Below are 27,252 nucleotides of genomic sequence, written 5' to 3'. Positions count from 1 at the left end.
GAAAGAAATTTGTAAAATTGATATAAATTATTTGTGGCTGCAAAGTCACGTGATGGCGAGTATGTGAATAGATATAGCCCGCGGGTTAGTTTAACACGCGGTCACCACAGCAATGAGCACAGAGTTTATATATGAAAAAAAAGATATAATTGAGGAATATGGATGATAACAAATACATGTTAAATCAGCGAGTTACAATTAGAATGATGCACTTGATAATGTAGAGTAATGAACACAATGTAATCGAATTATAATGAAAACTGGTAGCACGTGGTGTTCTATCATGAGTGATGTAGAATAATGCCAGTTGCCGCGTGGCTGGCTATCGAGTCGAAATTCCGAGTATCAGAGGGCGCGTCGATAGCAGCACCTCTGGTATAGTAGAGCGTAGAGTTGTCAAGTGTTCTGGCGCGAATATTTGAAATTTACGAAACAATATTATAAGAATGATTCCCATAGTATTAATGTTAAGGGTAGCATTCCTATAATTATAGAAACTACTCCTATAAATTATGGACGTAGTTCCTATAATGTTATAATAAAAAATTTTATAAAATTATGGTAACCGTACCCGTACTTTTTTTTCCTTACCCAGTAAATTATGAGTGGTGAGCAATTATTACCTTATTAAAAATAAAAATATGAAGACAACAACAAATATACTGATTAAATAATAAATTGATATGTAAAGTTGACATCAGACCACCAGTTTAACAGCAGCAACCCCTAAATTTTCTAAGTTTCTTATGGGGATGAGTCATCACTTTTGTAATATTTAAATAATTTGATTTCAATTTCATTCATTCTTTCTTTTATATAATTAACCTACTTTATTAATGAAATGTCATAACAAAAATTCTACTGTTTAAACTAAGGGGCATGTAAAAATAATCGCTGTAGAGTTGAATCGCTGTAGAGATTTTCAATATGAGAGATGTTCTCATGTAGAGATGGATCGATGTGAAAATAATCGTGTGTAGAGTTGTTGCGATGTAAAAATTTGTCTGTAGAGTTGACTCGTGTAGGGAAAAACTTTGAGAGATTTTATAATGTAGAGAAATTCTCTGGAGGGATGCACCACACCCAATTACATTTATTTATTACGTTCTTTACTCAGATCTTACTTTATAAAATTTTAGATTTTATAAAATTGTATAGAATATTACAAAATTTTATAAAATTGTATGAATTTTTATAAAATTTTGCTGTAAAATCTTATAAAATCTTACAAAATTTTATAAAATTGTATAAAATTTTATATTATTTTATAAAATTTCATAAATACATTTTTTCCCGGGGACTATGAAAAAAAATTTTTTTCAAATTCCGCCTAGTATAATTTTGTAGGGAATTGAATTCTCTACAAAAAATAATATAATAATATATTTTTAGTCGTTTCATATTCTTTTAAAATTGATCTTATAAGTCATTTATTTTTGCATTGGTAAATCCCAGTGAGTTCCCAATTAGGTCCCACTCAGAAAAAACTGATGTCGGGTAACTAATTATGGCATTGGGATATCCCAACAAGATCCCGATCGGGTTCCGACTGGGGTAGAGCTTCTGCGCATGCTACAGCGATTTTCAATTGGGACTCAATATATGTATTGGGACAATTTCTAGTCAGGAGTATCTGATTTTGTTATTTTTTCAAGCTCTAGAAAAAAATACAACATTTGATAGAATTTGCTAATAACATATTGATAAGTTAACAAACAATAAAATTGTTTATGAAAAAAAACTTTTATCTGTTAACCTATGAAGAAGTGCCAATTATGATTTTTGAGGAAAAAATAATTTATTAATTAATTGTTTATAAATCAAAATATTGAAAAAACGATTATAAGCAATGAAAAAATTTTTTTAAGAAAAAATGACACTTGAGAATCGATGCTACTGAAATTATAGTCCACAATTACGATGTTAACATATTAAATTTTAGTGGAATTTTCTTTCTGTGTATTTCAAGCTGGAAAAAATTAATGTAATGAACAATGAATAATCATAATTATAATAATAATAATAATGATAGCAATGATGATATTAAAGTAAAATTAATTTTACGTGAATAGTTTCATACGTTTTAAAATATTTGGTGGCCCTGAAAAGGGCCGTTTGGGTTTGAAGGCTAATAATCACTAAAATTTTAATGTTCTTACATGTTGGTCATTGAATTTTTTAGGATCAATGCAGAAATGGGATTTTTTTTTCCTTTTTTTTTGGGATGGTTTACAGGAATGGACCAATAATCGTTTCTTCTTCTCTTTATGCAGTGGCGACGCCAAGAAATCCGATGTACAAACACCTTTTGACAGGGTTTGAACTGGCACCGGTACAGCGGTGGCTGATCAAAAATATGGTTATCGGGAGATGGACCAGCAGGTGAATCATTCTCCGGCTTCGTAGATCTGCCACCATTTATGATTCCTTCAACGAGGCCGTCGATAGCTTCGTTGAACAACCAATCGTCCTCCAAGAAAATTCCTGCACTTATATAAAAAATATACATCATACACTGTTAAAAATATTGGTTAAATTACAATAGTTTTACAAAACAAAGGTTGAGTAAAATTACAAATCAGTGTTTACCAATGCAACATTAAAATAGAATTCTAGTAATATTCTAAGACATATCAGAGAAATTACAAAAACGTATTGTAATTTTACTATCTTGATGTACAAATCCTGTATGCATCATAATTTTAGGAAACTGTCCGTCGAATTCTCTTAATAAACCTTTGAAATTTACAAATATTGTCTGTAATTTGGATTATATAAATTGTTTGTAAAATTGTAAAACAAATTTACAATCAAAACTACAACAAAGACTTCGAAAAATAATTTTTTTTGTATTTTTAAAATGTTTATTTTAAAATTACATTGTTTGTTGTAATTTTAGCAAAGATTTGTATTTGTACAACGCTCGCTGTGATTTTATGAAATTGTTTTCGAAATTTTAATGGAAATCGTTTGAAATTCACAATTATTGTCTGTAATTTGATTCACTGGAATTTCTTGTAAAATTATAAAACAAATTTGCAATCGAAACTACAACACTGCTGTAAAAAATTATTATTTTTTTGTATTATTAAAATATTCATATGAAAATTACATTGCTTGTTGTAATTTTATTGAAAAATTTTATTTATCTACCGCGAATTCCAATTTCATGAAATAGTTTGCCAAGTTCCAATAAAAATCGTTTGAAATTTACAAACATTGTAATTTGGTTCACTCGAATTTTTTTTTAAATTAAGAAACAACATTGTAGTAAAAATAACAATGACGACATTTAAAAATTTTTTTTTTTTTTTTTTTTAATGTCGATTGTAAAAGTACATTTTGCACTGTAATTTCATCAAAAAAATTTTATTCATCATTCAAAAATAACTCCGGAACTGCTGATTTCATGGGAAAGTTCATTTGAAAAAAAATGTTCAGATTAAAAAAATATTCAATAAAAATATCATAATTATTTTTCGTATCTCAAATATTTCTCGAGACATGGCGAAAAAACGAGCCAGGCGCCCGGATGTCTCTCTCTCGCATTGCCTAGTGCACGCGCCCTCTCGCCGCCAAATCGTATCTAACTCTCGATAGGCCGGATATTTTATAAGTTTTTTACGTTAAAAATGAAAGAAAATAAAAAAAAAAATCGGTACCACCAATCGACAGCATTTTTTCTGAAACGAATTTCTATCATATCGTCCAAAAACCTTTTTTTGGTTACTAATGTTATAAACAAATGGATTTTTTCGTACAGATATGTTGTAGATTCTTCTTTTTCAAATCGGACTTTTGAAAATTCCATTTGTTAATAAAATTAATTAACAAAGAAACAAAAAAAAGGTCTTTTGTTTTTTATTTTCTTTCATTTTTAATGTAAAAAACTTAGAAAAAATCTGGTCTATCAAGACTTGGATACGATTTGGTGGTGAGAGAGCGTGTGCACTAGGCACCTGGTCGTGCGAGAGACGTCCAGGCGCCTGGCTAATTTTTTCGCCATATCTCGCATAATATTTGAGATACAAAAAAACACTATGATATCTGTTTTGGGTATTTTTTTATTCTGAACATTTTCTGTCCATTAAACTTCCCCATTAAACCAGTGGTTCGGGAGTTATTTTTATTTAAATAATTTAATTGTTATTAACGAAAGCTTGCACCACTTTTTAACAAAATAAACTGGATTTTCGCTATCCCCGGCCCAAATTACATTAGAAACCGCTTAGAAAAGCCTTGGCGAATAAAAGGTATACAAGCTCTCTTCTTCAGCCGTATAGGACTAAAATCCTTTTTTCTCTGTACTGAAGCTGATGATATTTTTACATCTTATTGTGTAAAACAAGAATAAAAATAAATTGAAAAATTGTCTGTACCCCATGTGAAAAACGTTATACAAATAATATATGTTAAATTATGAAAAATACATATTTTTAGTATAAACAAAATATACTACAAGTCCATAAAAAAAATACAAACAGATACATAAAATACGTATAAAAAATATATTTTATTTTTTTTTATGTCATCATACCGATATTTTTTTTTATAATTTTATGTAAATACTCTGGCGGATCTAATATTACGGTAAGTCTACCGGTAGGTTTACCGTAACTTACGGTAGTTCTAGCGTAACCTACGGTGGTGTAACGGTAGCTCCACCGTAAAATTACGGTAGAAGTACCGTAAGTTACGGTAGAGCCACCGTAAAATTGCCGTAAGTTACAGTAGAAGTACTGTTAAACTACCGTTAGTTACGGTAGAGCTACCGTAAGTCACCGTACAACTACCGTAAGTTACGGTAGCTCTATCGTAAAATTTCAGTAGTGTCACGGTCGTTCTGCTGCACAGTTACCACAACAGTACTGTCAATATGCCGTAATTCTACGGTAAGTTTTCCTTCAAAAATGCGGTAAAGTTATGGTTTGTTATGATATTATTACGATAGAGTTACGATTATAGTCCGGTAAAAGACTTAGAAAGGAAAGTTAAAGAAATAATTTCAGCTATTTGCCCTTTTGACTTTCGACACTTTTTTTTTTAATTTTTAGCTCTAAAATAAGTCTACAAAACAATTGGCAATGAAAATAAACTATACGTCCTTTTAGCTTTCGAGAGTTCCCCAAAGCTAGAGGGCGTTTAAAAATATACGTGCTTTTGGTATTAGTAAAGCAATATTATAACGAAAGGCCTGTTTTTATTATTAATTTCTATTTTTCGCGTTGGTTCACTTTTCTCTAAAATTCTTTTTTTTTTGTTTTTGTTTGTGGGAAAATGTTCCCTTTCTTTTTATTTTTATTTTATATTTAAAATCTAAATTTACCTGTAAATTAAATTAAATTAGTAATTGGAATGTAATTAACTTCTTATAATGATAGGTAGGATATGACAGGTATTATTTAATAAAACTCGTGGTTTGGGTATATCAAAATCGAAGAATATATTTTGACCCAAAAAAAATAGGGAAAGCGCTACGGCATAAAACCCTTTGAAGAAATACAATGAAAAGATTGAGAATGTTAAGATAATGAGAATGAGGGTAACTCGTTGAACAATTGATACAAAATGAAATGTAGAGATGTGTGTGTATGTGTGTATGTCAATGTGTACTGGGATGATAGAGAGTCTACTGCGGGACAGTTAAATAGTACTTGGTACTAGTGCGATGTTAAAGAGTCCACTGTGGGACAGTAAAATAGTACTTGGTACTAATGCGATGTTAAAGAGTCCACTGTGGGACGGTTAAATAGTACTTGGTACTAATGCGAGCGAATGAGTGAAAGCTTTCAGTTGATAACGATTGCGTCGTTAAATGTTTGTGTTATGAAATGCGTCGCGACGATGTTACCGATTGATCAGATCGGCGTTACGAATTGAGAAGTCAAAATTGTAATGGGATATTCCAATGACACTATTATGACGCTAAATTATTATTATAATTGTTATTATGAATTGTAACAGATTGTTATTTAACTGCAGTTAATTAAATTCTCATCAATTGGATTGATGGCTGTGGTTAGCACGCGGCTATGGTACGAATGAAGTTGTATATGGTATTTGTATGACAACGGCCAAATGCGTTGATGATTATTATATGACAACGGCCAAATGCGTTGATGATTATTATATGACAACGGCCAAATGCGTTGATGATTATTATTAGCGCGAATAAATCAATTTTTAGTTTTATTTATATTAAGATTATCACGTATGTATAATAATTATTAATGCTTAATTATTGCAAGGTAATTAAGATGTAAACAAATGGATCGATGAACTGACGGAATTTAATGTAAGACAATAATTATTAAATATTCAATATTATTTGAATCGATTATTATTTAATATTAATACGAATATTAAGATTAAATATCGAATTCAATCCTATTGAATAATTAATAGCAACACAACTGAATATTCGATGTTTGATGGGTGAGACCCACGCGCAACAAGTCCCGGCTTGTTTTTACTACGACGTAATAAAACACCCGGTCTTTATTCAATTCCCGAAATATTAGTGAAACTCAACGAAATAATTAGCAAAACTTATTAAACCGTATCAATTAATACTTATCTTGGCACGATGGCACGAATTCGTGATTGATAATCAATTAATTAACAATTATTGTTAATTTTAACATTGGCTTGGCAATTTAGCGGATAGAATGTTCACAGTAAGTGTGTACAGCGTGAAGACTTGTGGTCAACTGACGAAAAGACGCGGTAACGCCGGGTCGTCGTTTCGACGGAACGGAAAAATTCAGACACCCAAACGACAGAGATATACTGAAGGCGTGAGTGCAACGAAGATGCACACAGAAACCGACACTATGTTTAGCGCGCGCGTTCGCGGTACGACCCGAGTTGACGACGAGATGAATTTTAGCACCGCTAGATGGAGACCGGTTTAAATATTTAATTTTTAAATATTATTATGATGACAATTTATTTTAGGACTTCCGTTCTCGACGGAACAGTTTTCAAATTCCAATTGCATTTTATTGAGTTCTTAAGTTTTTTTTTTGTAATTCTTGTTCTTTTTGTTTAATCATCATTTCTGCATTGTGTTGACGTTCTTTTAATTTTCTTTTTTCTCCAATTAGATGTTTTCTGTTCAACAGTTTATCCATTTCTTCATCAATTAACTGCAATTCATCATCACTTCCGATGTTTTCTTTGTTTTTTGTTAAAGATCCAGAAGTATCGCGAGGTTTTAATTTTAAGCGTCGTAATTTAAAATTTTGGCTGCCGCAAGCACGCACTGCATTGTCAAAATTAGTAGTAAATTTCTTTTTTCCTACTTTAATAGGCACTTCATTATTAATCTTGCCAAAAATAGCTAGAAAATAAGTCAGAAATCCAAGCATTAATAATCATAGAAACTCATTCAAATATCAATTTATTAAATTTATGTATGCAAAAAACAATTTTTTTTGGCTCACCCTAATACAATAATGAAAAAAGATATTTGTGCCGACTAAAATTTATTTGAGGAAAAGATACCGTATATTTGGATACGGCTGAATAAACATTTAATTTTGAGAAAGATATAATATATTTGAGCAATTTAATTGCGTAAACAAGTAATTTATTTGTGGTAAAGAAATGATCCAATTGCTGCAAATAAATGTTAGTTTGGCCATGTGATTTAAATATATGTAAATCATCGCCAAATTTTCCGTTATTCATCACAAATTTAATACCTTCACCACATATATCTCACTTATTTACCCCAAATAAATGATATATTTCAGTCAAATAATAAAATTATTTTAATCAACTGCCATATTTTGTTGTACCAAATAAATTTATTTGTCATTAAGAAATATTATAAAAAAGCCACAAATAAATTGATTTATTTGGAACAAAAGTTTTTTTTTAACTTCCCGCTAAGAAAATTGTAAATTTTCAAAAATTCCGGAAGTTATTGGTTTCGGTCCGATTTAAGAAAATCGAATTTTCATCAGATGTCGACGTTTTGAGGTCCTAGGAAGCTATTCTGACTAATTTTACGATGGTGTCCGAGTGTATGTATGTGTGTACGTACGTATGTATGTATGTAAATATTCATAACTCTTAAAAGGATGAACCGATTTTGATCGTTGAGGTGTCATTCGACGCGGCTTGTTAATGTCTTGAGGCCGTAGAAATTTGAACTTAATCGGTAGGGTGCGTTCAGAGATATTTCAAAAATAAAATTTTTTCAAAAATGTTTTATTTGGATAACTTCCAATTCGCTCGATGGATTGATTCCAAAATCTAATCAGCTCTAAAACTCTATAAGCCGCGTCGAATGCCACCTCAACCATCAAAATTGGTTCATTCGTTCAAGAGAAACCGTTGACGAAAGAATTCAAAAAAAATTTTTTCCTTGGTTTTTTTGAAATTTCTCAAAAACGGCTGAATAAATCAATTTCAAAATTCGACCAGCTTTAGAACTTGATAAAACGCGTCGATTGCCACCTCAACCATCAAAATCGGTTAATTCGTTCGCGAGATATCGTGGAAGAAAGAAATGCTAAAAAATGGTTTTTTACAAAACAATGGCATACAAAAGTATTTGCGAGCTCGAAGAGCTCGAAAATATATTCACAATAATGTTTTCGAGCTCGCTGAGCTCGAAAACAGCGGGAAGTTTTGGGGCTGGCCCGCAGGGTCAACTGACAGACCGATTTTTTTTTACTGTTATACCAAAAAATCTGGTAGTATATAGAAAATAAAAAATTATGCCGCTGAGCTAAAGGGTTCAAGTCCAATGGCGGCTTAGCTCATCAAAAAATTCGATTTCCCATTTAAATAACACGGGAAATTTTTTTTTTTAACTTTGAGTATTTTTAACTCGTGAACAAATCAATAGATCAAATTGACTAATACAAATTTTTGTAGGAAATTGATCGCTCTACAAAAACAAATAAATAATAATACCTTGATTACTTGTAACTAATTAATACCACTAATAATGGCTGTTAATGATTGTAAATAATTACACCAGTTAATCATCGAGTGTGTATAATAATAATTATATAACTGTGAATATTCACAAATACTACTTAAGTGTTTACCGCAATTTTAATCTCAACACCCACTGGTGGTATTTAAATTATGGTAAAATAATATTCAAAATTACCTATGGGTGGATATCTAACACAAAAATCATAAATAATATAAAGAATAATTGTCGCATCAACTCAACACGTCTTCCAAATAATAATTAATTACTTTTAAATATCCACCGCAGTAAGTAAATGTTCACAATACTCTCAAAAGTGATAAATAATCCACGTAAAGGTTAATACTTATTTATGAAATAATGATTGTAAATAATAATAATTATTTACCGACAATCAAATGGACGGTCACTAATAATTATTAAAAAAAATGTAAAAAACAAATAACCGAATATTAATAATCATTTACTGTCAATAATATACGGTCACCAATAATTGATAAAAGTAAAATAATAATAGTGAATAGTAATAATTATATACCGTCAATCGCACACACGGTCATCAATAATTATTAAAAATACAGAATAATACTAAAGAATATTAATAATTATTTACCGTAAATATCATATACGGTCACCAATAATTATTAAAAAAACAAGATAATAATAATAAATAATATTAATTATTTACCGTCAATAATATACGGTCACCAATAATTAATAAAATACAAAATAATACCAATAAATAGATTAATAATTATTTACCGTCGACAACATATACGGCCACTAATAATTATTAATATAAAAATCATAAATTTACCCTCCAAGTTTTGGATTTAAGCTTTGTCGCCGGGACAAATAATAACGCAACTATATATATATATATATGGACCGCTCTCTCTCACTCACACGTGAGGTATACCCAAATGGCCACCAACGCGGGACAAATTACACGCCAATGAATTATACTCATAGGTACTTACAGTCCTCGCCAATCTCCAAAACTCGTACTGGCTCCATTGGTTTTTATTTAAAAGCAATATCAATTAACGGCCAACAATTCCAATCAATATAAATATGCAAAATGCCAGTATTTCTCCAACTATGCAAAATAGCTCAAATGGCGTCTTAATAAATTATTTTTTCCCAACAACAACAGCACACCTTACTCTTACAAGAGATTATCCACGTCTGACCATGGCAGCACGTGAGTCCCATGCCGGCACCTCGGCCGGCGCCATTTTATAATGGTTTCTCTTTTCAACCAATGGAGCACTATCTCTGTCGCATGTTAATTCACTCATCGACATCAACATGATGCAATGACTTGTTTGGCATGTAATTTGTCCCCTCCCGACATTAAATGGCCATTCTTTTTCCAGAGTATAATTAATTATATAATTCTTTACCTAAATATTCCCTTAGTTTAGCCATAATGCCCGTAAATTTATTTAAATTAAATAAATTCACCGAGGCCAACTGTTGCGTTGCCGCGCATGCGCCAACCAACCAAAATAATAATAATAATAGTAATCAAATAAATAAAATAAATAAATACGCAATTAATTATCCCGGCGGCTGTAAAATCCATCCATCGGCGAATAATATTCAGTAATTTTTACTGATTCGTCCGCAATTTGTATCTAGTAAATTAAACAAATAATAATAGCACAGTAAATAAAATAAATAATACATAAAACAATAATAATAACAGTATAATAATAATAACAATGGGTGAGACGTGCTGAGCAGCGTGTGCTGCCATCTGTTGCCCTTCTCCGACTCGATGCGAAGATGCCGCGATATTTAAATATCGTGACAAAATGAAGACAATACATGTGTATAGTTTACCTTTTATATTATCGAGATCCTTTTCTGGTACCGCGTTTAAGTACGGGCGGTCTGCTCTAACTTTTAAGCAAAGTTTTGAAGCTTCTTTATCGGTCCAATAGCCGTTCATTATATTTGTTAACCGGGTTTCTATCTCAAATGCGGCTTTAGCTTTCTCGTACCATTTTTTATCAAAGAAGAAATCAGGCAATATTTGTACCTTGAACAGAATTTAATTTGTCAAGTTCGTGTATCCTTTGTTGTGTAATTCTCGATAAAATAATGAAATAAAGGGAAATTTCCTCTTATCTTAAAGTTATTGTAATGTCTTTATTAGGGTGTCCCAAAAAAAAAATGTTTTTTTTTTATCGTCTTATGGGCTCAAAAGTTACTTCAAATTATAAAAAGAATCCTCACAAAATTTCAGCCAGATATCTTTAAAATTGAGCTATCACCAATTTGGTCCCCTTTCCCATTTAAAACACACACGAAAAATTTTCATTTTAGTTTTTCGTTAATAAGACTATGAAAAAATTTTTTTTTAAATTTCGCTTAGTATGATTTTGTAGGAAATTAAATTCTCTACAAAAAAGTGCTAATGCATTATGTACTTCAAACAAACGCGGAAAAAGTTACGGGGCTTCAAAAATCAACAAAAATTTAGTTTACTCAGTGATAAATTTTTTTTATTAGTTTTCATTTTTATTGCATCAAAAAATTTTTTTTTCAAATTTTGACGAGCATGCGCTTGTAGGAAATTTAATTACCTTCAAAAAGTATCTGATATCTTATATACGTCAAATGGATGAGAAAAAAGTTACAGGGCTTTAAATGTTAACGAAAAGTGAAGTTTAAAAAATATTAATTTTTTGAACTAAAATGTCGACGGAAAGAGAACTTTATTTTTCGTTGACATTTAAAGCCCTATAACTTTCTTCTCATTCATTTGACGTATATATGATATCAGATACTTTTTGGAGGAAATTAAATTTCCTACAAGATCATGCTCGTTAAAATTAAAAAAAAAATTTTTTTCATAGTCTTAATAACAAAAAACTAAAATGAAAATTTGTCGCGTGTGTTTTAAATGGGAAAGGGGACCCCCCTTTGTGATAGCTCAATTTTAAAGATATCTGGCTGAAATTTTGTGAGGATTTTTTTTATAATATGAAGTAACTTTTGAGCCCATAAGACGTTAAAAAAAAAATATTTTCCTTTTTTTTGGGACACCCTAGTATTATTATATATAAAACCCGTACCCTTATAGGAAGAAACAATAGGCCCAAGCTTGGCCGAGGCTAGGCGCAAGACTTAGTAACTCTGGGGAAAGCTTGAAATCCAAGCTTGGCCCAAGTCTGTCTAAGCATCGGAATGATAACACCCAGCCAAGCTTGAGTGACAGTGTTGTGCCAAGACTGCATCTAAGTATTGGCCCAATATCGAGAGCCAGTATTGTGCCAAGACTGTTGCTAAATAAGCACCTATGCTTATTAAAAATAAATTAAAAAAAAAAAAACATTAGTAGACATGTGCGTGATGGTAACATATGGAAATAAATTTGTACACAGAGATATCAGGTGGATCGATGAAACTAATTTTTTACGCTATTCACAGAAGCCAGGGGTTTTTAGGTACCATTTGTTATTTAGACTGGTAAACCAAGGCTTGCCACTTGTATAATGGCTGAACCTTGGCCCAAGACTGGCAAACCAAGACTCGTCACTTGAACGTTGGTCGGCTCTCGGACCAACCTTGGGAGGCCGAGCCTCGGTAGCCTAGTATTGTGCCAAGACTGGCCCCGTTGTCAACATTTTTTTTCCTACGGGGGTAATTACAAATACTTACTGAATTTTCGTTGTCGACTGTAACGCTTTTTGGATCACCAGTAGAAGACTCGGGGGGAGTTGACGCAACTGATTTAGTATTTTTTTTTTTTCTTTGACGTTTCTTTAGGAGCCACGGGATCAATAACAATCTCCCTATCTGAATCGTCAGTGCCATAATGTAATGACGGTGAGGATAAAGAGTTCGTCATTTCATTATCTGATGTAAAATTGTGATGATCCTGAAAAGATCCCAAATTTTAATAAATTCTCGTGACAGCTTCTTTTTTTAAAAACGATAAGTTAAGATAGTACTGTTGACACTGTGAAATTAAAATATAGATCAATTTTCTTTGACTTATGGAGATTTACGGCCGTCAGTCCTATCTTAAATACGATTTCCGAATACTTACAGCTATTGCACTTTTTTCTCTGTAATTCTCAACCCGTCTATTCAAATTTTCAGCTCTTTCTCTGTGTTTATTGACTGGGTTGATAACAAGCTTTTCGTTGAGAGTTTCTTTATCTATCTCAGTTCACTGATGTTGAAGAAAAGGGTATTAGCTTTTTGACAACATTGTCGATTAAGTAATAGTGAATAATACGTAAATAATAATATCTCACCTCATCTTCATGCGTCACAATTTCAAGTTCCTGAAAAATTTAATGTGAACCATAAAAACATTGTTTATTTCATACCTTATCTTTTTACTTAAGATAGAACCCATACAGTACAAAATAGAAGTATGCATAAGATCATTAAGAAAATAGATTGTTATGAATCGATTAAAGATTGTTATAAAATAAAAATCATTTTGTTGCCAAAAACTTTTCTTACTTCACGAATAATTTAAAAGTACTCAATATGCATATATAACAGAGTGAGATTGATGCTAATTATGAACTTACTTGGCAAATCACTATATATTCTAAGCAAAATTAGAGCATGCTTCATTTTAAAAATAATTGCAATTGTCTGCATGGAATATAAGTGGCAATCTCAGTATAAATTAGTTTATGAAATCATTTAGCAAGATTCTAACTGACATTTTATCAGTTAAATACAAATTAAAGTTGGATGAAAATTCAAGTTCAAAATAAGAAATGGAAAGTTTCGTATTATTTAAGTTTGTCTAACGTGATTGCTATAAGCAATCTATGTTCACTCACTTTTTATGGCTTTGATAATTTTCTTCATGCTAGACTTGTATAAAATGACAAAAGTGAAATTATAACTTACACAAAAATTCGATGTAGCCATAGTAATAATACTAGAATGTTAATAACAGCATTGCCATTATTCAAATTATTTGTATTATTGCCATCTTGGCAGCAATAAAACATTTATTATTCCTTATTACTTCATGTTACACAATATGTAGATATATTTAATATTAATTTCCTATTTCAATACCTTCTCTTCATCATCGGTATATTGCTCATCACCCAAGTTAACTACGTATCTTCTTGCAGTTGAGAATCTTTTCTGAAAAATAACAATCTTCGTAGAAACAATAAAATATCCAAATTACTTATTACTATATATTAATAATATATAGATATACCAGCAATGATAATTAAAACCCGGATAAAAATAAACTCGGTTTGAAAAACTGGCCCTTATTTTCCGAAAAATATTATTATGATTGAAATGACATATTAATTTCATTCGAAATTTAAAATGCACATATTTTTAATGTATACAAATGTATATTTAACCTTGCTTTCAGACGTTATATCGTGGAAAACCAATGGTTTTATTTGAATAACTTAATTGACAATTTATGTAAATAAACTACTTACCAATACAAGTTTAATGATTTTTTTCAAGTTTTTATTACAAAAAACAAACAGCGTTTTGTTTATATCCTGTGAATAATTATTTTTGGAATGGCTTGTTACACAGAGACAAAGACTGATCAGTTGGTTTGCGGTTAAGGTCTATTCGCAAGACTGTGGCGGCTATATCGGTAGTACCGGCAGGTGACGATTGAATGAGCGTCAGTCGCACAAACGTGCAATCTCAACCCAGACGAAAGCCGCGAAAGCAAGTGCTAATTCCTAGAGTCGACGTGACATAAATATATATATATACAAGTATCTAACTCTAGTGTCCTGAACCACTACAAGACTACGTCAATGCGCATGCCCAATCATCGAAATTCAAAATAAAATCTTTTGAATCACCGCGAAACAAGTGGAGTGTTCGGATCGGTACCGTATTTTTATCATAGTTCTACCGTTAATTTACCGTATCTTGCAGTCATGAAATGGCAGGATTGAGGTAGAATTGCGGTAATATTATGGCAGAAGTACGGTAAAATACGGTAGAACGACCGAAAATTACGGTAGGATTACGGTAGGTCTACAGAAAGATTACGGTGAATTACAGTAGAACTACGGTAGGATTGCGGTATGACTACGGTAGGGTTACGGTAGAACTACGGTAAGATACGGTATGTTACGATATATTACCCTCGTACCGTAATCTACGGTAACTTACCGTAATTCTACCGTAATATCGGGTCCGCCAGGGTATTTAATAAAGGGTATAGCCGGATAAGTATGGGAATTCTGCCCCCATGGCTTTTTTGACTCAAACTTAGGGGGTCGATTTGGTGTCGAATGAAAATAATTCACCTCAATTTTTAGCTCTTTAACTCAAACGGTATTCGAGAATTCCAAAAAAACCTGTTTTTTCGAAATTATTTTTATTTTTATAGTAAAATTCGGAATTAATCAATGATGATTTTTTCCCTAACTCTTACGAGTCCAAAACATGAAAAAATCATATGATCGTGATTCTCAAACGGAAAGCCGATTTTTAACGGAGAAAAGAAAATTATAATCCTTTTTTTTTTAGCCTTTTTGAAATATGTCACTCACCAAAATTTGTCAGAAAATGTCTTTCATACTCCGCTATACTCAGGAATTTTTTTGAATTTTTCGAATTGGTGGAACAATTCAAAAAAAATTATGAACTCTTTTTTTTTTATAAAATCTTGCGTTTTAACAAACTTATATTTTTTTTTAGTACAAATAAATACGTAGAAATTTTTTTTTCTACTTAAAATTCGCAATTACATCACTCATCAAATATTTTCGATCGTTTTACTAAACAACGATCACGTAAAAACTATGTTTTTCAAAATTTTCGCCAAGTTGGTACATTATAACGCCATCTACCGGGATTTTCTATTTCTATTCATCTTATCTTCTAAGGTTTTGCATGTTTAGGTAACCTAAAATTAAAGTAGCCTTCATGGTTGATGTCATTGTATGAATTGAATAGCAGTTAACGCATTAATTAATTCAGTACATTTATATTGAGATTATTTTTCCGTTCCACGATCAAATAACACTGGTGTATCATTGTTGCTATTTTATCTCGTCTCATCTTCATAAGATATTATTTTTTGTTGTTAAATAGTGTCACAGTCGATTACACCCACTCAAGTAAGTGAAGTTTTATATTTAATCAGTTTATATATTTCTAAATTCCTAATATATAATTTAAATATTGATTTCAGAATGGATTTTGGTAAAAAATGCATCAATTGTAATATAAATTTGCGTAAAGCAGTTGGCTATAAGAAAGTTGTTATGACAATCGATGAAGCTTATATTGCGACTGAAAAAATTGGAAAGAGAGTCCTTATTAATGATGCCTTTTGTAGTAAGTGTCGAGTTATTTTAACAAGACCACCTATACTTAAGAACACTGAGGATTCATCTGCAGATCGAGTTAGTATCAAAAGCCAGCCAATTTTGTCTCAATCCTCATCCACTATTGTTTCATCTGTATCCTCATCTCAAGATCCTTCATCTGTTATTGAAGAAAAAATGGAAGAAGAATTAGAATTTGTGGAGTTGGGTTTTCCCCGAATCATATCGACACATAAATACTGTTGCCTTTGTGGATCATCAGCAAATATCATCATAGTTCCGTTTGAAGCACGCAAGCAAGTATTTTCCAAAAGACGACTCTTTATTCCAGAAGGAAATCGGTGTTGTAAAGATCATATTATAAAAAAGCGATTCTATGATGAAGACATTAACAGTTTTCGAATTTATTCGAATACCAGTGTATTTGAAGTTCGTGATTTGGAAAAATTACTTGGGCAGCTGGCTATTGGCACTGATTCGTCCATAATTGATAAAATTGGAGATCACTCGATTTCAGAAAAACAGCTGGAAGTATTTACGAGCCTTACCTGGGAAAAATTGATAAAACTTCGTGAAAAGTTAACGTCGATGAGAAAATCAGTGACTCGTCATGTCATTCAAGCTCTTGTTATTTTTTTATTCAAATTACGAACTGAAAATTCAAATGCAGTGATATCTTCAATTTTTGGTTTGCCACGGGAACAAATGGTATCCGACTACTGTGATGAAGTAATATCTTCATTTGAAAAAGATGTTTTGCCTCAGTATTTCGGAATCGATGCTATTAGTAGGGAGACATTACTCACCAATACGTCAAGTACTGCTAAAATGTTGTATCAAGTAAAAGATGACCAGTTGATATTCATTTGCGATGGAACATATATTCGTCATCAAAAAAGTGCAAATAACGAATACCAGAGGAAATCATATTCTGGTCAAAAGAAAGTCCCTCTGTGCAAACCATTCACGATATGTACTACAAATGGTTTCGTTATAGATATGCTTGGGCCATATACAGCTCATATGAACGATGCTGAGATTATGAGAATCATCTTAAATGACCCCAATGGTCTGATTAAGTTGCTGAATAAAGGTGACATTATTGTAGTTGATCGTGGCTTCCGGGATGTGATAGTATATTTAGAAGAATTGGGGTTCAAAGTACTAATGCCTGCTCTCAAAGGAAAACTCAATCAGCTGACCACAGATGAATCAAATGAATCCCGTTTCGTTACCAAAATCCGTTGGGTTGTAGAAGCAGTACATGGCAATATTAAACAGAAGTTTAGGATTTTAGATCACAAACTAGACAATAAATTGCTTCCAAAAACTAGTGTTTTTTTGTCGAATCGCTTGTTTTCTGCATAATGAATATGGTACGAGACTTGATTCTGATCTCGATCTTCGTGAACAACTTATTGCCGCCATGAACTCAAAAAAGGATCAAGATAATACCTTAGCCTCGGAGGTAGAGACTAATCGTTGGGCAAGAAGAAAAGTTCCTTTTGCAACAATAACTTCAGATATATTAACTGATTTTCCTGAATTAACGAAACAAGAACTCAAAATTCTTTTCACAGGATCATATCAGATGTCTCAAGCTGTATCGTATTTAGCTGAAATGATGGATGAAAATGGAACGATCATACTTTATTATTTGAAAATTACACCTAATATTTTAAAATTCCAAGTCAGATCTCGACATATTAATTCGAAGACATATTATTGTTTTGTAGAATATCAGCCAGATAAGAACAATATCTCTGGAATAACTCGATATTGTTGTAATTGTGCAAATGGTAGACGTACTGTTGGATGTTGCTCACACATTGCTGCTATTATATACCATTTATCTCACGCTCGATATTTAGCGCAAATTGTAAAACCTGCTGAGATACTTAGTTGTCTGTTTATTGATGAAAAAGTCAGTGTCGTCATAAATGAAGACAGTCATGAAGACTAGTGTAATTATTATTTTGATTATAATTTTTATTTTTTCTGTATAAAAATTCAAAATACTTCCCAATAGTATGAAAAAATATATTATTATTACCTTTAAGTGTCTTTTGAATCATTAATAACCCTTTTAATTACTTTAAGCTACAGATTCTTCATGTTTATCTTTTGCAAAGATATATTTTTGGTGTAGAAAAAAAATTTCTACGTATTTATTTGTACTAAAAAAAAATATAAGTTTGTTAAAACGCAAGAGTTCATAAAAAAAAAGAGTTTAAAATTTTTTTTGAATTGTTCCACCAATTCAAAAAATTCAAAAAAATTCCTGAGTATAGCGGAGTATGAAAGACATTTTCTGACACATTTTGGTGAGTGACATATTTCAAAAAGGCTAAAAAAAAAAGGATTATAATTTTCTTTTCTCCGTTAAAAATCGGCTTTCCGTTTAAGAATCACGATCATATGATTTTTTCATGTTTTGGACTCGTAAGAATTAGGGAAAAAATCATCATTGATTAATTCCGAATTTTACTATAAAAATAAAAATAATTTCGAAAAAACAGGTTTTTTTGGAATTCTCGAATACCGTTTGAGTTAAAGAGCTAAAAATTGAGGTGAATTATTTTCATTCGACACCAAATCGACCCCCTAAGTTTGAGTCAAAAAAGCCATGGGGGCAGAATTCCCATACTTATCCGGCTATACCCTTTGTTTTTATTTTTATACATGTTTTTTGACATATTCTACGAATTCTAAGTAAATATATGAAATATATGCGGAAATCGGCCGAAAGCCAGCTATACAAAAAAAAATATATATATATATATATTGGTCATTCCACCAAATAAAATTATTTTTACGGGGCGACCCTCGTCGATTTGGTTCAAACTTTGTAGAGTCGTTCTATATATTAAAAAAAAAAATTCTCTGAAAATTTGAGCCTTTTATATGCAGCTGTTTCAAAGTTATGATTTTTTGAATTTTTTAAAAATTTTTGTTTTCAACTTTTTCATTAATTTTTTTAAAGGAAAAAAATTTTTTTTAAAAATGAGCACATAACAGCTTTTCGTAGGAAAAATTCTCAGCTTTCCAACAAAAATATCTATTTTTCATTTCATGTTACAAAAGACCTTTTAAAATTCGATTAAAGACGAAAAAACGATTTTTATGATTGTGTGGCGCTTGATACATCTAATTTGATATTTTTTTCTGCAAGCTGAGACTTTTTCCCACAAAATATGTGATTTTCACGATGTGCATATTTTTTGTTTGAATAAAATTAAATAAAATATAAACTCTCTATGATTGAAAAACGTTAATTCTTATTTTTTTTGAGGATGTTGATACATTTTTACCACATATTTATCCTAAGCTATCAACAATAAGTGAGATAGGGTGCACTGCTTGTGTTTTTTTCACCGTTTATGATTCAAAGTATTGTACGTCCAAAACATTTATTTTCTAAAAAATGTCATCATTCCCTGATTAAACCAAACGATTCGAAACGGTTTGTAATGTTAAATGCCCATAAAAAGGGTGATTCAAAAGTATTCAAAGTATTCAAAAGCCTTAAAAAGTATTTAAAATTTTTTTTCCAATCGTTTTAAGTCGTTTCTTTTAATAAGGGATGGTTATAACAGTGAAATCAACGCTGGTAAAATGTTGAACAGCCCGGATGTATTAACTTGCGGTGTGAGGATATGTTTTCGGGTATGTATCTGCAGTAAAGCTCTAAAAACAAAAATTATAAAACTATTTTTCATGATACCAGCCTCAATGGTTCAAGTCTAGGAATTAGTAATTTAAACTTTGATTCTTGTGTTTTGTTCAATAGTGATTTCAGACTATTGATGTCATCTGCGTTAATGACAGTTCTGACTTTGTAATCAAGTTTTATAAAAATTTGTGTGCATAATAAATAGTATTTATGGTTTCTGTTTAACTATAAATTGCAAAGCATAAGTTAGGCGTACACTAATGGTTGATCGCATCATTGGGTTTAATATAACTTGATTCTAACTGGCTGCTGACATTGATAATAATTTTCAATGCAGGTAATCATGAAAAAAATAGTGTGTAACACTAGATGAAACACGACTTCAGATTGTAGTTATTGTCAGCTTTTGCCTACGGCTCGGGCAGCCTACTTTACTTTCTTCTGACATCGTTTTGTTTCATCTCTTGCCACACAATGAACTATTACAGTTTGTTAAAACTATAAAATCAATGACTTGTATTTAAATAATTATTGGTTTTATTCAAACAAAAAATATGCACATCGTGAAAATCACATATTTTGTGGGAAAAAGTCTCAGCTTTCAGAAAAAAATATCAAATTAGATGTATCAAGCGCCGCACAGTCATAAAAATCGTTTCTCCGTCTTTAATCGAATTTTAAAAGGTCTTTTGTAACATAAAATGAAAAACAGATATTTTTATTGGAAAGCTGAGAATTTTTCCTACGAAAAACGGTTATGTGCTCATTTTTAAAAAAAAATTTTTTCCTTTAAAAAATTAATAAATAAGTTGAAAACAAATATTTTTAAAAAATTCAAAAAATCATAACTTTGAAACAGCTGCATATAAAAAGCTCAAATTTTCAGAGAATTTTTTTTTTTAATATATAGAACGACTCTACAAAGTTTGAACCAAATCGACGAGGGTCGCCCCGTAAAAATAATTTTATTTGGTGGAATGACCCATATATATCTACTTTTCATGTATTTAAAAAAAATTTGTTTTCTACATGAAATATATAATTTTTATATTTTAACATATATTTTGTATTATAAATTTTTTCCATAGAGGGTTGATCAAATTTTATATGTGGGCATAACAATAATTAATTTTTTCAATCGATTGATTATAAAAAAATGAATTATTAATTTTTTTAAACTTTGATGTAATATGTATAAGTACAAAAACACATCAACTGTCGTTATAAATATAAATTATAATTTATAATTTATACATATAATTTATAATTTATAAATATAATTTATAATTTATAAATATAATTTATAATTACAAATTATAATTCATAAATATAAATTATAATTTATAAATATATAATATAGTAATAATTTTGAGAATTAAAATCGTATCATTCTGTCATACCTAAATAATAAAATAAAATAAAAGTGTAAGGGTTTTAATAGGAGAAAATTCGTATTGTGTATATTTGTTTACATACGATAAAAGACGCTCGGTTTTGTAGATTAACACAAGAGTTCCAAGTACTTACGACTCAGGGACTACAGACACTAATGCGTGTGGTGTGAGTTACATTAGGGGTGTCGGACAGTACAAAGGGCACGCCGGTAAATATTTCCCCTCACCCATTCTTCTTCGACATAAAAATACACGCTAAGACGTTGCACAGGACAAAAGAACTAATGAAGTCTCAATCGTTCTCTGTCACAGAGCGGGTGCAGTCAATATTGTGTTAGTGAATTTTTAATAAAAAGTGGAAGTGTAATTATTTAATTATCTTCGTCTTTGTGATCGAAATCACGCACGTAAGTTTAATCCATTAATTCTAATATCCCGATAAAAAATGTTTTATAAAATATGAAATCGTATAAAATTTCACTTTAAAGTCATAAAAAATTGTATAAAATTTTACCAGGCGATTTTCATTATAATATTTTATAAAATCATTTTTTCCCGGGATTTTAAAAAATTTTCTGATCACTGAAGTTGATTGATACCGAGATTTTTATATTTTTTTTTCGAAGATGAAATTTTTACTAGCAAAAATTTTTTTCCCAATCTTTATTCATTCATTTCATAATTTTTTTTTTTTTTTTGCAGAATAATTTATTCATCAAAATATATTAGAAAAATAAAAAAATTACATTCCGATTAACTTTAGTGGTTACTTAGTGGACTGTACTAAAAAAAATAAATTATGACCTATGCGCAAAGTTTGTGCGCATAACTATTCGGCGCGAAAATGTAAAATATTTAAAATTAATTGACATTACGAAAAATTAACTTTCTCTTGAAACTGAATTTTAAATCGATAATTACGGAAATCAAGTTAATTACTTGCTTTAAAAAAGGTTTTTCCCCATCATTAATATTAATTTATTATATAATCCCCATTAAAATAACTGATCCCGTATACCAACGTACGTACAATTAAACGTCAAACTACGGAAACCGCGAAATCAATAAAAACATGAAATAATTTTTATTTGCATTCTTAAGATAATAATAATAATAATAATAATAATAATAATAATAATAATGTTACTCCCAATTTTTGAGACTATTATTTTTTTACTTTGAGGTGTATTTCTAAATACGCTACAAGCAGCAGTAGTGCAGCGCAGTTGTTGGTGGGAAAAATTGAATTTGAATAACTAACTGATATAATTAATTAATCAATTTTAATTATTTCTTCAACTGTTTCGAATTTCCTTTCAATAATGACACTCGTAACTCCAGTGCGCTACAGCTACATGCAGCGCATTTCGGAATGTACGCTTTTTTCGGCACTATCATTGACATTCTTATTTTAAATAGTTACAAATCATTATATTCTGTAAATTTAGCGTATTTATAGGTGTGCAATAGAAGGTTCACCCTAAATGAAACTATACCAATGTTAATTCGTCTATATTACCGATAAAGTAAATTATTCATAACTTGATGAAATTTTATCAAAATAAATATTCGTTTCATTAATAACTAACTCAATAATAATAATATAAGTAGTATATCGCGTTACGAATGCCCAAAGGGCGTATCTCAAAATATACGCCCTTTGTCTCTACAGAACCAAAAGGAAATATAAAAAAAATTTTTTTCTGATATACGCCATTTTGGCTTTAAACATTTTTATTCTTAAAGCCAAAAGGGCGTATCGTTTTTTTAAAAATTCTTGTCAATTTTTTGCCAAAAAAATCACAAGAATGGTAAAATAGATGAGTTTACAACTCAATCTATTGGAGAAAATATTTATTGAAATGAAAAAAACATTACCAAGTTAATTGGAGAAAAAAAATTTATTTATACACCCTTTTGGTTCTGCAGAGCTAAAAGGGTGTGCATTTTGAGATACGCCCTTTTGACATTAGTAACGCGATATAATAGTAATGTAACTTTGTTCTGTGTTATAAGTTTTTAACGGTAATTTATTTATGTACAAGAAATTTATTTTGGGAAAATTTTGTTGTGGAGGGAATAATTGATCATATAGATAACATAAAAGAGTTAACATTCATATAGTTTTACTTACAATAGACTTTTATGTAGTACACCAGTAAATACATTAAAATTATATATCAATCTCGAGATGTTATCTAATTTTAAATTAAATTTATTTATTTATGTGATTTGTCATTTATTATCATCTATTTACAAGTATGTTTAGAGTGATTGAATAAAATCATATAAAATTGTATTCTAGCTTAATATATACTCTTCTGATTTGTCGTGCGGATAAATTGAACTGTATCATTAACTAGAAAATAATTAGAGTTTAATTAGTAACTAATAACTAATTTTTAGCCTGCTACGTATGGGACTGATAAGATGCCCATGATATTTTTATTCTTATTATTAATCTCCAAGGTGATGAATATAATTTTGAATTAATAATTTTATCAATTTATATTAAAAAAAATACTGATAAGTTTTAAAGTTTAGTATTATTTACATTGCGAGATTCTAGCGTGAGCCGCGTGAATCTGCGTGGCTCTAGCGTGAATGAAATATTTTTATTCACGCTGCATTAATAAAAAAAAATTTTAAATTGTTTTTTTTTTTCAATTTTATTTAATTACAAAAAAATTAGGTCATGAAAGACTTAAAGAGATCAAACAGCTTCAGTTATCACATTACTGGCCGAGATTTTACATAAGACTTTTATACCCTGATAGCCAAGTTGGCCGCAACTTGTCGACAACCTGCTGCCGCAACCTGTCGCCAAGTTGGCCGCAAAAGTTAGAATTTCCATTAGTTGACGGCAACTTTCCGAGAAACTTGTCGCTAACTTTCAGCTCGTGCAACTATTGCCGACAACTTGTAGACAACTTGTGGTCAACAGTTACACAACTGAAAGTTGTCGACACCTTGTCGTCAAGTTGGTCGCAACTCATGTACACCAACTTTCTGATCAGAAACTCTGGCTATCAGGGTTTGCTGAAACGTTATTTTACCCTACCTTATCGACCGATATTTTTTTCCGAAAACTCTAAAGTCAAATTTTATTCTTATATGTATATGGACGACGAGTACATATTAACAGCAGCGAACGAATATTAAATTGATTATTATTCATTTAGCCATGATGGAAAATTCTATGAGAGAACTTTTTTTTAAAAAACAAAAATTCGAAAGTTTTGATGATTTAAATTTACTGATTACGCGTTATGAAAAAAGTGAGAAACAAAAACTTTTTTATCGAAATCGAAGAATATTAGCTGAAGATGATAGAAAAGATGAAAATTGTGAAGATGTCAGAAAAAGGTTGATTTATAAGACAATAAGATATGAATGCAAGTTTGGAAAAAATAAACACGGGAGTGAAGCTGAAGTTCGTCAAACAAGGTACGTTCAGTTATGTTAATATCTGAATTTTATTATGACATACAACAACAACAAAAAAAACACTAATTAATAACGGTTTTTTTTTTTTTAAGTTCATTGAAGCGTGACTGTCCATTTTTTTCAGGTTAATAAACCTTTAAATCAGCATGCACTTCAGATAAGAACTTCAAATCTTCAACATAATCATCCGGGGACTGAGGTACCAATTAATTCAATTAATAATAAAGTTGAATTTTATTTTTCGTAATGGTTTTAATATTTTTATATTTGATGTAGGAATATATAAATCACATACCCGAAAACAGAAGATTAGATTGCGAACAAAAAAAAAATGATTCTAAATTTGCTTGAGATGAAAACAAATAAAACGTGTATCCAAGAAAAAGTGAACGAAGAATACCACAAAACAATGACTAAGAGGGATATACATAATCTAGCCAAGAAATTGAGTAATCCTGATGATGATACACTGATAGCTGCTATAAATGTATTAGAAAATGACTATCGTAAGTTTGACAATTTTTTTTTTCGAATATTCTGTTATAAAAATTATAATTGCAACTAGTTAAATATAAAACTAAATACTCTTGATAGATTTAGTTAGATCAAATGAAAATATTTTTTATAATTTTCACTAATTATGGTTGAAAATATTATCTATTTCGCAATAATTAGTATCAAGAAAACTAATTTTATTAATTTGTAGTATTGTATATTATTTTGACATTTCAATTGTACGTCAAAAAATATATTTAGAAGTATCAAAAGTTTGCTTATAATTAAGTCATTAACATAACTCAATTGAGTAATAAATACTGTTTTTACAGTGTGTATAGAAATTAAAAATAGTTATTGAAAATGAAAATATATGATTAAACATAAATCAACCATGTTTATTTTTTTACAGTTTAAAATTAATTTTCACTTTTTTAGCAATAGTATTTTTAATCAAATTTTTAAATACTCTGTCAAGTAATTTAGTTTACTTATTTTATAATGGTTTTTTTTTTTGCAGATGCACAAGTTCAATTAGCAGTCGATGATAGTAATCAATTTAGAGGACTATACTTTTCAACTAGTGAGATGCGATTAAATATGTCTAAATATCACGAAATAATATTTATTGATGGCACGTACAATCTATTTAAAAGAGGGTGTACTTTAATGTTGATTGTTATTAAAGATGCATTTCTGGAAACCAAGGTCGTAAGTGTAGGGATCCTTGCCAATGAACAGCGGGATACTTTGAGATGGTTTATGGAATGTTTTAGAAATGAAAACATAAAAGTTAGTCCTCTGATAAAATGTTTCATGACGGACAAAGATCTAACAGAACGTAGTGTTATTGCAGATCTGTTCCTTGGAATACCGACTTATCTACACTGAGAGAAAATTTTATTCAAGAGTAATAAAAAAGTTTATTTGGACTTGAAAAAAAAACTTAGTTAATATTAATAAAATTATATTTCATATAAATAAAATGGTAACTGTTTAGAATCGCGGCTCCACCTGTTTATATCAAGCAAAAATCCAAAATTATTCAAATTGCCAAGAGACTTGTTTCATTCTCTGGCATTTGTCGGCGGATTAAAGATATACTTGCTTATTTAGGTGTTAATTAAGCATTAATAAATAGTACGTGTATACCAAAGGTTATGACAGAGTGTTTAGCTTGCCAAGTCTGGTCGCACCTAAGTATTATAGTCGAATATTAGGGCGCCACTGGAAGATGGACTCGGCCTTCCAGAACCGGATGTTAATTGTAATTTTTGATTCTCAGGGTCGTTTGTAAATTTTTATTTTGTGAGAGAGGAGAGGAATAGTGAACAGGCTGAAATAAATTTTATTAAAACTTTGCTTTTAATTTTAATTAATTTAAGCACCTTGCTTATTATTTATTTAACCTTTTGTTTAACAATTTAGATACTTATGACAAACTAAATGCGTCCCCTGGACGTGTACTTATGACAAACTAAATATCCTTATGACAAACTAATATTCTTATGACAACTAATAATCTTATGACAAACTAATATTCTTATGACAAACTAATAACCTCGTCCCCTGGACGGTTTTCCTTATGACAAACTAATTTATACCTCGTCCCCTGGACGGAATCTTATGACAAAACTAATAGCGTCCCCTGGACGTTTCCACACCCACACTCCCACGTTAAAATACCGTCCCCTGGACGTTAAACCTTAATACAATTAATAAATTTGTCCCCTGGACATTAACTAAACTATTATAAAATCATCCCCTGGATGTATAACTAAATTTTTCTATTAAATCATCCCCTGGATGTATAACTAATCTACTCTTAACATGTCCACCGGACCTAAATCACAGACACAGTTTTCTTTATTCTAATTGACTCTATAACTAAGTGACTCTACTCATTAACTTTCTCACTCAATTTTTCAACACTTCATAATTTCCAATACTCAATATAATTTTTTCATTCTATGA

General features: G+C 30.4%; 2 protein-coding genes across 4 annotated transcripts; one reads left to right on the top strand and one right to left on the bottom strand.

Annotated features, from left to right (window-relative positions):
• Nucleotides 1–1,883: 1,883 nt before the first annotated feature.
• On the bottom strand, nt 1,884–14,625 carry LOC130669623 (uncharacterized). 3 transcript variants are annotated; one of them, XR_008990226.1, is made up of 7 exons: nt 14,407–14,625; nt 13,844–14,089; nt 13,228–13,257; nt 13,017–13,142; nt 12,626–12,845; nt 10,802–11,000; nt 1,884–2,489 (listed from the first exon to the last, which is right to left on the bottom strand). XR_008990226.1 is itself a non-coding variant. In XM_057472614.1 (7 exons), exons 5-7 carry the CDS (start codon nt 12,779–12,781, stop codon nt 2,156–2,158), a joined length of 684 nt encoding a protein of 227 aa, XP_057328597.1. In that variant the 5' UTR covers nt 12,782–12,845; nt 13,017–13,142; nt 13,228–13,257; nt 13,844–14,089; nt 14,407–14,625; the 3' UTR covers nt 1,884–2,155. The 3 variants fall into 3 exon arrangements, 2 of the variants coding, with proteins under 2 accessions (XP_057328597.1, XP_057328598.1); XM_057472614.1 differs by having other exon boundaries at nt 1,884–2,484; XM_057472615.1 differs by having other exon boundaries at nt 1,884–2,484; nt 14,018–14,089.
• Nucleotides 14,626–16,134: 1,509 nt separating this feature from the next.
• LOC130670476 (uncharacterized) lies at nt 16,135–18,232 on the top strand. The gene is made up of 3 exons (XM_057473882.1): nt 16,135–16,840; nt 16,940–17,536; nt 17,604–18,232. Exons 1-3 carry the CDS (start codon nt 16,135–16,137, stop codon nt 18,230–18,232), a joined length of 1,932 nt encoding a protein of 643 aa, XP_057329865.1.
• Nucleotides 18,233–27,252: the final 9,020 nt, after the last annotated feature.

The sequence above is a fragment of the Microplitis mediator genome, chromosome 6 (genome assembly GCF_029852145.1).
Source record: "Microplitis mediator isolate UGA2020A chromosome 6, iyMicMedi2.1, whole genome shotgun sequence".
Taxonomy (NCBI): Eukaryota; Metazoa; Arthropoda; class Insecta; order Hymenoptera; family Braconidae; genus Microplitis; species Microplitis mediator.
This window is presented reverse-complemented; position numbering and strand designations above follow the sequence as displayed.